This window comes from Panthera onca, chromosome B1 (assembly GCF_046562875.1).
Source record: "Panthera onca isolate mPanOnc1 chromosome B1, mPanOnc1 haplotype 2, whole genome shotgun sequence".
Lineage (NCBI taxonomy): Eukaryota > Metazoa > Chordata > Mammalia > Carnivora > Felidae > Panthera > Panthera onca.
In genome coordinates, this window is record NC_138342.1 from 83,724,648 (window position 1) to 83,736,553 (window position 11,906).

Sequence of the window (11,906 nt, forward strand, 5' to 3'; positions counted from 1 at the left end):
AAAAGTTCACCTTCCAGACTTTTCTCTACCCCGTTCTGCCTCTTCAGCTCCATCCCTACTGTACCTGGAGAACTGACGAAGCCCTTGTGCCTTTCCTAGGGAATATTGCAATAATTTTCTAACTCCTGTTTCCAGTCCTACTCCTTACTCTTACCTCTCTTGAATTAATCTTTATTAAACACTCCGTGATGTGTCTCAAGCACAAATATCATATTCCTCTTCTGATGAAAGTCCTTAACTCTACCCAATCATTAATGGGAGGCAGTTGGCGGTCTGTTCCTTGGGGTGACAACGTGAGTAGACGTTTATTGGCCACTTTCATGCTTTGCTGCTTGCTGTGTGCTTATCAGGGTGAAATGTGAACAGACAACTCTCCAATTCTCCTTCACAAGAAGGAGAGCAGGAGAGCCAGGGCTTTATTTGATCACTTTGGGATTTCTTCTTTGCAATGCAGAAACAACTTTCCGTGTTGGCCCCCAAAGGAGCAGGAGATGGGGGCTTCTGTGCCTAAGTGGGAAAAGGGGGGTGTGGTCTGAGCTGGCAGGGCTTAGACATTGTTGTGCTGCTGATGGCAGTACTGGTGGTTCCCGAGAGTCTGGGTGGGGTGCGCAGTGGTGCCAGCGGTTAGAGACCTGCACCCTGCTCGCTCATTCATGGCATGGTTGGTGGAAGCAGGGGCTTTGGTAGGGTTAGTTAGTTACACTGCTGCCTCGCATGGGGGCAAGTTAGACACTGGTGGCCATAGCGGGGGGTGCTTTGCAGAGCAGGGAGTGGTCACTGGATCCATGCCTTAGGCTATGGGAAGGATTGTAGAGCAGAGTATTTCTGATGTCCTCTAGAGCATCTGCAACCGATAGATGGTCCAGTATATGGTAGAGCGTAGCATAGCTCTGGAAAGAGCACAATAATTCTAGGCATGACTGCAGAACAGACTCCCCTCTCAAATTTGGAACTCATTTCCTGGGTATTTTCCATCCAAGTTTGCAGGAGGGGGAGGTCTCCCCAAATGAGAAAATGTCTTGATGGCAGTAATCAAGGAGGAAAGAATCTGATTTTATTCTCCTTAGAAAAAGTATTTCATTTTCACTTTCTGAAGTCCTTGATGACTTACCATGGGAAGCAAGACCTCCCATGATCTGGGGCCCTCTACTGCTTCAGCCTCATTTCCCAGCCTTTGTGGCACTGAACTATGATTCTGGACCAGTGCTTCTCAAGTTATCTAGGGTGAAGGACCAGATTGGTTTCCAAAAATTTCTAACTGGCTGCAAACTGATATTTCAAAAAATACAACAACAGGAACAGAATGTTGCAGCAATATCAGATTGCTATGACGACTTTTAAGGGCTCATTCTCAGTTTCTACACTTAATCTCACCACGGAACAGTGTCAGCGGTTCACTGACCTAGCAACAGATGTGCACAGCACAGCACAGCACAACGCTAACCAATTATTTATAATTTCTTTTATATTCACGCAGTTTCTTATCCTGTAAGTTTCAGCTCAGATACCATCTTTTCTAAGCGATTTGCCATTAAATTTCAAGGTCCCATGTTTAACTTTACACACCACTGTCTTATTATTTACCATATTAAAGTCCAATTATCTTCCTTACATGTATTGCTCTTCACTTCTATAAGCCCCTTGAGGACAGCGACATGTCATGAGCCTTTTTACACTTGTCCTTGAACTTGGCAAAGAGCAGGGTCTCTGTCATTTTTTGCTTAACTGACCCATACTCCTCTGTAGGTGAGTCCCCAGGTAAAGTCAAAAGTTTGCAGCACAGACCATCTAGGTAAACACCTGGATTCACGTGAGTAAGATAATGCTCACGATTAATACCATATTTTTTTCAAGAATCAGCAAGCAATATGAAAACAAACTGGAGTTTTGGTCAGAGTATATTCCACATTGAAAATCTTTCTCAAGAAATGGGTTTTGCTTCGTTAATGATTTTTTCCACTAGTTGGCAGTTTCAATTTGAATGTCTACACCAATATCAGTATTTGCTTCCTTTCCAACATTATAATCTCTCTAAATTTAGTGTGTTGTCTTCAATAATGATAATGCAAGACTTTAAGGTCCTTAATATCTCACAACCCTAAAATTTTATAAATTTATGATTCTTATAAAGAATAGAATGATCACGTTTGTAATAAAGTATCATGATAGATTCTTTACCAACGCTGACAATACTTTATAAACAAAGAAGCAAAATAGGCTTAAAAGAAAAGATCTTTCTATCCTGGTTTTATAGATGTGGAGCCCAGTGCAAAGCATTATTAAGGAGATTGTTCAGGGCCATACCTAGGATCAGAAAATAAATCTCTTTCATGATTTTTCTTTTTAGTCCCAGCTATTTCATCTTAAAATGCAACAAAAATAATTGAAAAACATGCTAAGCTCTTCTGGAAGTTCACAAAGGTGCTTTTAGATGTTCACGGTACCATTGAGAAATGACAGAAAGAATGAATTGTATCTGGGAGAAAAATGAAAATAAGTAACATTCCATAATGCTGAGGGTCTGTGGGATGAGACTCTCATAAAGTCACTGGTCTTTCCAGACTTTTGGTTCTTGATCTGAAACTCCCACCACTTAAACTGTCAGGGGGCTTGGAACAGAATGGAGGGGGAGCCTGCTGGTGAGGGAGCATGCAGGTAGCAGGAGCTGCCTGCCTTCCTCTAGCACAGAATTGGTGGTGGAACAATCAAATGCTTTCTGTTCAGTTTTAAATTTGTCCCCTCCCCCACTTAACCTATATCTTGGATGTGTTTGCATGTAATTAAAAAATCATCTTGAGAATTACTTTTGCTAAGTTATATAATGTCATTGATTGCATGAAGCATAATTTACTTGAAATTTCCATACCATTAGACGTTTAAACTGTTTCTAAGTGTTTGCTACTATTCTTTATATATTAATCTTTAGTCACATTTCAAATCATATCCTTATGAAAGTTTCCTAAAAGTGAAGTTACTGGGTGACCAATGTGAATCTTTTAAGTCCTTTAATAAAAATATTACCAAACTCTTCTTCAGAAAGATTAATCGAATTTAGATTTTCAAATGCAGCATATGATATTATTTGCTTCACCAGTATGATTTTTAAAAATTAGAAAAAAAGGTTTAATTAAATTGAAGGTTATAATTTTTTTGGTCTTAATTCACATTTTTTAAGATTTTATAGTAACTCTTCTGTAATTTTATATTATCATTTCTATTCCTTCCTCTATGAATTGCCTGTTCCTAGCCTTTGCTCACTTTTCTATTTCCTAATCTGTATAATGCCTTTGGTATATTTAAGAAGTTAATTATTTGGTCTCATGTTTTTGACAAACATTTTCCCAATTTGTTTTTTGTTTCATAATTTTCTTTATGATAATTTTTTTTGTGCTTGGAAGTTTTAAGTCATGATGTGGTAGAATTCCTATCTTTTCCATTGAATTTCCTTATACTGTTTTATGTTTTAAAAAATTTTAATCAGTTACTTAATAAAACATACATAAATTCTTTTACTCTCTCTTTTTGCATAGTTCTTTTTATACATATTTCCCCATAAAGACATTACTAGCTAATGTCCCCACCTCCATGCTCATTATTGACCAATTTGCTCAGACCATTTGTTGGCATCAATAACAAAAGAATGTACTTTGCCTGTTCCACGTTTTTGCATAGAAATTTTGGGCTTAGCAGAAGTTCTTTGTGACAGCAAACACATTCCTCTAGCTATGTCATCCTTACCACTCCCTGTTGTAAGAGAATTAATCTCAGAAGAAGATAACAGAGCACATTTACATTATAAATGAGCCCACATATATCTAGAATTGCATACCATTAATATGTTTCTAATCTTTGATTCTGGTGGCCTTCAAAATTTAACAGAAATTATTTCCACATTAATAGCTATTTTGAAGGTGGTACCAGGTAATAGATGGGACCAAAGTGATTTATATAGGGAAAGTTTAAGCTGATGTGATCCTTTTCTTACTCTTAAAAAGTTATGATCCCTAAATGGAGCAATCCATCTGCAGTGAAAGGATAATATTTTACTGGAGCCCTTACCAATTTTCCTCTTGTTGGTATAAAATCTCCGAGATTTTAAAATCTGTTTGAATTGTTGAATCAGTGTCAATCACACTCACACAGCTTTTAATTTTTTTTCTCTAATTATTATCTTATTTCTTGTATGTGATTTAATGTTACCACTAGGCAAACTTTGGAGAGGGCAAGAATCATAAGTTATAAGTATTTTGGAATTCTTCTCTGCCCTGCCAAATCACATTAAATATAATGCTCTGCACAAAACAGAGGATTGATATATGAAGCAGCAAACATTAAGTTTATCCAGAATTTGATTTTGAGACGAAAGATTTTAACATTGTGAACTTTGCTACTCCTCCACAGTTCCAAAATTCCCCACTTCTTTTCCCAAAGCTTCTGGTTCTGATGACTGCATTCCTATTTATTCTGAATCTCTTGAGTTGATATCTGATTTCTAATTGATAATCTAGAAAGTCATTGCTCACTGGTTACTGCGTTTAAAGTACAACGATTGCCAAGAGAAATAGACTGAAAAAAAGTTAGACAAATAGTCGAATTGATATGTCAAACTTGTTTCTTCCTGTTCTGATCTTTACTCTTCAGAACATGGTTATGTAATTCCAAAATTACAGAGACGAGAGACAAAAGCTACTTATTTCTGAGAATTTAAAGACACGAAATTAAAGGCTAGGAATATTTTTTAAAGTATAAAAAATGGAAAGGAATCGGAACTGGACAAAAGTTTATTTTGTTGAGCTTGTTTGGGTCACCACTATCCCTTACTTCTGTATACCTTTTCTTTCCAACTGAAAAGAAGACTTTGTCTTCTGCCAAATTGGACAGTTGGTCACTAAGAGTTGAGCATTTTGATAATTTAGAAAGCATCTTTTGACTAGCCACAAGTTGCAAAGGAACCCTAGCAGGCATGAGAGGAAGTTTTCCATGTACTAGATAGGTTTGGACCACCTGCCTCCACAAACTTCTTAAATTTCTCAGCTTCTCCAACTTTGCATCTAAAAATGTCCATCGCGAAAGGATAGGCAGAATCTCAGATTCTTCTCTTTCTAATCCACCCTTGCTGGCTAGAAAGGGATAGAATCTGACACTGGTGTTCACATCTGGATGGCAGTCCTCTGTCTCCATCTCCTGCTACTGGCTGGAGAAATGTGGCAAGCATCATTTATTCTACAAGTGCTCTCTGAGTGTCCGTGACAGCGCTATTACTAGCTGGGTAGTAGACATAGGTAGTGGACACGAAAATAATATCCCTTCCTCTGGACACCACCCAGAGTGCCTACTATCGTGGTCAGGTCAATTCTGGGCATATGCGTATTTGTTTGTTTTTTTGCTTTTTTATTGTTAGTTGCCGAAGGGTAAATTCTTCTGCAGGTTCTAAAAAGCATCAAACGCTAATTGTGAGGGCACTTAATCAATGCATCTTGTGAAAACTAAACTAAAATAGGAAGAAAATCTTCTTACTCAATTCTAGGAAAGCAAAAGACAATCCCATGCTAAACCAAGAGGGTTGATTCTAGCAGGCAAGAAACTGGCCTGAGCTGTTTTACTGAAGGAGGAAATGTATGTGCATTGCACGGACTCCCGGTCAAAACACAGAACATACAGAGTAACAATGTCGCTCGTAACCATAGTTTTGAGAGGTTTCAATTATTTCTTGATTCACAACTGCTGCAATGAGATTGCTCATTGGCATCTGTTCTCATAGAGACACTGGCGGGCTCTGTGTCTCAGCTAGTTATTTAGCAACACTATGCCTTCGTGACCCGCTGCATACCAGAAACCCCAGCTGAGACTACCTTTTTGGATCACCTTGCTTGAGGTGCTTTGCATACACACCCATGGTTCCTGCACCCACAGGGAAAGGATGTCCTGGTGCAGTCTTTACAGAGGGAGGACAAATGGACCTCCTACCTCCCTCCTCTGAACCCCTTGCCCTCCGCCAGTCTTTGGCTGGGATGCATCTCCTTACGTTAGCGCAGCTGCTGTATCACATCTTTTTCTTGCAATAAACTGAAAATTTGTAAGCATTGCCATTCTGGGTCCTTTGAGTCTCTGTTAACAATAGAACCCTGTCTAACTGCCACTGTTAGTGTGCATATTCTGACCGAGGTAAAGGCAAAGTGCATTTACGTGAAAACATTGCCAATAGGCAGAGTGAATTGTAGCAGGCAAGGCAACTGGAAGAATCTTCTATAGCCCCCAATATATGCAGTTCTCTGGCAAATCTTCTTAGAGTTTGTTTTTAGACAAATAGATAATGATGGTCTCCCTGACACAAACCATTAACTTTTCAGCTTGTAAAAATCTTTCGAGATAATCTAAGCTACAGCACTCTAACAAAGCAGATATTAATGAGCATCTCACTGAATGAAATTAAAAAAACTTACACATTTATTGCCCAGGTGTGGAGAGGATTCGTCAAGCTGTCAGTTCTTGGTTTTTCCTTGTGCAGAGTGCTCACCTACAAACAAAAGAAATGTTTTGATCCCTAAGCTCAGAGAGTGAATAGGGATGAAAATAAGGTTTCTTGGCTTGCTTTTTATTTTTCAAGGAAAGTCCAATTTCCCGGCAAGAATGTCATTAGAGCCACAATCTGCCTCTTGGTATCGCCTGGAAATTGTTCACCAAGATTTACGAGCTTTGTTCCACCATCATCTGTTTCCACCCTAAAGGAGCAATGCTCAACTAATTCTCTGGGAGCAGGGGTTGTGAGTCAGGAAGTGATAATAAGAGAGGCACTCTCGGGAATGAGTTATAGTTTTTTGCTTGTTCCTTGAGCCTAAGCAAAACTGTATTATATATTTAATTTTTTTTTAACGTTTATTTATTTTTTTTTTTTTTGAGACAGAGACAGAGCATGAACGGGGTAAGAGCAGAGAGAGAGGGAGACACAGAATCGGAAACAAGCTCCAGGCTCTGAGCTGTCAGCCCAGAGCCCGACACGGGGCTCGAACTCACAGACCGCAAGATCGCGAGATCGTGGCCTGAGCTGAAGTCGGGCGCTCAACCGACTGAGCCACCCAGGCGCCCCTGTATTATATATTTAAACTGCCATTTTATCAGGAAGACATTCTAGGGTCCTCTGTTTAAAGAGTTGGGTAAGAGTTTTGTGAAAAGGAATTTGGAAGCCAACATAAACCCTTTGGTGATATACAGAGCAGTAGAGGGGGCTTTAGTCAAAATAACAGTGTTATTCCGTCACCCAATATAAATATAAATATAAATATAAATATAAATATAAATATTGACCTAGGATAATGGGAAGCAGAGGATCCCAAGTGCTTTTACATGCCCCTGAATTCATTCATGATCAACACACTGCACGCTACCTGCATCTTTCAGGCAGATTCAAGTATCAACATCAGTCACACTATATAAAAGCGGTATGGGTCAAAGTCTCCAGCTTTGAGAATAAATGTCATTGTTTTGCTCCAACTTTTATCTGTCTTTTAGAAACCTGTCTTCTGGGAACTCCGTTAATGTCACCTGTCACCAGCACTATCATGGTGGTACTAAATGGTGCCAGAGACCAACGAGGAGAACAACCCGGGACTCCCTTTCAAGAACCCCTTAGGTGCCATGCTCTGAGAAATCCCGGGCACAGAGCGACAGCCCTCCTAGCCGCTTTCCAGCACAACTCTGTGCTCACTATTGTTATTTTGCAAAAAGCACAGCACCTCCTGCAATCCGTGACTATGAAGTACAGGAATGAGAAGTGAACAAAATAAAAAAATTATTGAACCCCTACTGTTTGTCAGAGTCATGTCAGGTGAAGCTTATGAAAATCATTCCAATTCTTTTTTTAATTTGTTTTTTACATTTATTTTTGAGCAACAGAGAGAGAGACAGAGAGAGAGAGAGAGAAAGTGTGAGTGGGGGAGGGGCAGAGAGAGAAGGAGTCACAGAATCCGAAGCAGGATCCAGGCTCTGAGCTGTCAGCACAGAGCCCGACTCGGGGCTCGTACCCACGAATCGCGAGATCATGACCTGAGGCAAAGTCGGACCCTCACCTGACTGAGCCACCTAGGTGCCCCGAAAATCATTCCAATTCTTAATATCTCCCTCCAAGTTCTGTCTAACTGGGAATAGAAAATACGAGAAAGATTCAGTTACAATATGAATCCAATAGGTTATAATAATGTCTTTGGTAAAAGCAAATGAAACACGCACCTACAAAGAAACAGCTGGAAAGAGATACACCAAGCCATTAATGATTGTATTGTGTTGCGTTTCATGAGACCTTTTTAATTCTTTTCTATTCTCTAGTTTTCTCTATTCTCCATTATGCAAAATGTGGTCAAATATTAAAATGGAAGTTTAAGGGGCTCTTGGGTGGCTCAGTCAGTTAAGTGTCTGACTTCGGCTCAGGTCATGAGCTCACAGCTTGTGAGTTCGAGCCCTGTGTTGGGGTCTGTGCTGACAGCTCAGAGCCTGGAGCCTGCTTCGGATTCTGTCTCCATATCTCTCTGCTGCTCCCCCACTCATGCTCACCCTCTCTCTCTCTTAAGTATGAATAAACATTAACAAAAATTAATAAAAAATAAATAAAATGGAAGTTTAAGCCATGAAGAGGTATTTCAAGGCAGTGATGCATATTGATTTGCCAAATGAAAAAAAACAAGTTTGGAAGAGGAAAAGACCATGTACACCTAGGACAGTCAAGGGAGGCTTGATGGAAATGCAGGGTATGGGCAGATATTGAAGGGCTAAGACAGAAGCTGAATCGATGTATGCCTTTCTAAATCCGTTCATCTTTTTCCTCATCTTCACACTTTCTTTCTTTCTTTCTTTCTTTCTTTCTTTCTTTCTTTCTTTCATTTGTAAAAATAATGACTGCACACTTAAGGAGTAATTACCATAATATACTAATTAGTGTTAGTATACTAACAATATACTCATAATGTGTCATTACCGTAATGGGGAAGTGGCAGGGGGTGGGGGAGAGAAGGGTTGACAAAAGGGAGCAAGACACCATCTCCTCCTTCAAAAGAGCTTGAGTTCAGCAAGGAAGACAGGGATGGGAGATGAATAGTGCCTGGAGAATATGAGTTAGTACGTGGTTCACAAACTAAGCAAGAGGAAGTCTGGTGCATCACGAAATGCCTTGTAAACATGCCAAAGTGAACTTCATCTTAGATAATACAAACCTAGCAGTTTTCTAAGCAGAGGAAAATTATGAGTTAAGATCTGCTTTTTCTTCTTCCAAATGGTTCAATGTCAAGTAGTGCTTTATTTTTTTACATTTATTTATTTATTTTGAGAGCGAGCGAGAGAGAACAGAACAAGCAGTCTGTGCTGTCAGTGCAGAGCCTGAGGTGGGGCTCGATCTCATGAACTGTGAGATCGTGACCTGAGCTAAAATCAAGAGTCAGACATTTAACCAACTGATCCACCCAAGCATCCCTCAAGTAGTACTTTAAAATGAAATTCAAAGACACTATGCTTTCTTTCTTCTGGGAAGTCATATATTCTTTAAGGAATTTTCTTCATAATTCTTACAGTCTTTAATATTAAAAAAAGGCAATGTATATTAACTTTCTGAGATGTGATATAAGTAGCAATCGTATTTAAAATGCATTATGGCACATATGTATATTTTGCAGTCAATCATGGTAATGTTTAACTTGGCCAGATTTCTTACTAAAGCTGAGTGGGATCTTGTATGTTCTCATAAAGGGTTGCCTGATCTGCTATATTTGGTGCTCATTTCTTTCTGAAAGCAGATTCTTGTTGTACTCTAGCAGACTTTTTCTTTTACATTGAAGAAAACTCCTAATTTAAATAATCAAATTGCAAACATTTACGGGTTACCTTTTCAGCAGAAGAACCTACTTGAGAGAGTACATATTTAAAGAAAGCAAGAGGTGTGGATGGATAAACAACATGGCCTAATCAGAGGAGGCTTTGGAGCAAGGAACTGTCTTATTAGGAGAAAATGACCAGAACAATAACTATGGCTCATGGAGGCTTCTGGAAACCCAGGCACTTTAGTATTCACTGGCATTTCCCCTGAAGATGGGTTGCTACAGAGCTTTGTTTCCTTGGAAACATGATTTATTGACCTCTAAAATGGCACAGTTTATTCTGAGATATAATACCAGAGTTTATAAATTAAAGTACTGACTAATCCAATGAGTTCTTATGGCCATTGAAGCTCAAATTTCATTTTGTTACCACTTAGGCACATTAACACTGTATTTCTTAGGCCACAGAGCAAATAACATGAAATGTAACAGTCAGCAATTCTGAGTGGTGGGTAGTCAGATATTCGTTCTATCAAATTATTTTCTGTATTTTTCAGATTTATTAAAACTTTTATATAGGAGATAGTGGAAAATTTGGCTAAAGGTGTGCATTTGTACCAAACCTAACCATTTTAGGTTTTATTCTAGTTACCTTTGAGGAAAAGTGTTACTGTTGGGCAAAAGATATTTGGGTAAAAATAATTATAACAATGTAACTTCTGTTGAGTATTGTGAGCATAGTTTTGTTAAAAAAACATATTTGAATTTAAAAGAGAGTGAACAGAGATTTGTTGATGAGTGTTTCAGGGGCCAGACTGATAAAAATTGTGGTAGTACAAACAGCATTTGGAGATCATTGTGTTTTAGATTATTAATTCTAGGCTATTGAAACAGACTCTGAATGCGCAATTTTAGTTTTTCCCTATCACCAAATATTTCCCATGAAAATCAGGATGGGCTGACCATTGAGAGGTTACTTCATTAAAAGAGGTATGATTCTTAAATTAAGGTTGGCAGAAACAAAGGAACCAGAGAATAGATTTTATTATTTCCATGGTAATACTTCCTCCTTAAACCTGTGACCTAAAAATTTGCTTATGATGAAAAGGAATCTTGGAGAATTAAGGGTCTTCCTAACTACCTCACCATAGTCTATTTCACTGATTAATTACCCTTGTGACAATGTGAGTGGGAGATATCAGTTTATGTCGAATTTTCCTTGGACCTTAAAGAAGAATCACGTATTAAATTTGCAACCAAGAAACGCAAGCTTCTCTGGAGTTTTCCAATCCTCAAGCCTCAATTCTGGTGTCAGTTGTCATTTCCCTGATAGAAATGGGGGGTAGTAGAGCAGGTGGTCCTGATCCCAGCCCTCTCCTCACAAGGATAGCCACAGGGGCTCTACATGGAGGCTTCTTCCAAATGCTTATTAGCCTGCTAACCCACAGCTCGGAGAGCCCCAAGGCTGCAGAGTGTTTTGTTATATCCCCAAGGGATTAAGGAGAGTGCATGAAATTATTGTGATGCTTGTCTAGACACAGGCAGGTTCTGAGCACTTTTCTTGGCAAATGGTGTGATCACCATTTAAGATCCTTATTTAAGACTAGTTCACATGTAGGCTGGTCTTCCCTGACCTGGTAGAATAGGCATAGCAATTTAGTTGAGGCTGGGGAACAACCAGCGGAAAACTGTAAGTGGTTTCCAATTATTCTATGAATGAACTTTATTCCTTTGCCCATTCAGATGGTTACCTCCAAGAGAACACAGTGGGAATAAAGGAAATGTGTACATCGAAGAGTAGACTAGATGCAAGAATGAAGAAGGTCTCTCATAAGCGCAAATGACTCACATGAGGGGTCTGGGCATGTCTGCAGATTCTGGGTACCCATCCTCAGTTTTCAAGTCTTCTGTCTGCCTGGTGTAGTTTGTTCTAGTTAGAACTTCCTACCTGAAGTTGGGACCACATTCAGCCTTTGATATCTTGCTCTTGAATTGGGACAATATTGGCTGCTTTTTGTTTGCCAAAATTGTTTTTTGCTGCATATGTAAAATGGAGCCGGTCATTCTAAAGCTCTCATGTTGCATACCATCTGTATTCTGTGACTA

At 39.1% G+C, this 11,906-nt stretch overlaps 1 protein-coding gene across 3 annotated transcripts in view; it reads right to left on the bottom strand.

Annotated features, from left to right (window-relative positions):
• The window catches only part of EMCN (endomucin), a 103,367-nt gene that overhangs the window by 1,351 nt on the left and 90,110 nt on the right, over window positions 1-11,906 (bottom strand). For all 3 annotated transcript variants that reach the window (XM_060654558.3, XM_060654557.3, XM_078445856.2), the window contains one exon: window positions 6,444-6,517. In XM_060654558.3, coding sequence (XP_060510541.1) covers window positions 6,483-6,517 — 35 coding nt within the window. In that variant the 3' untranslated portion in view covers window positions 6,444-6,482. The remainder of the gene's footprint in view (window positions 1-6,443; window positions 6,518-11,906) is intronic.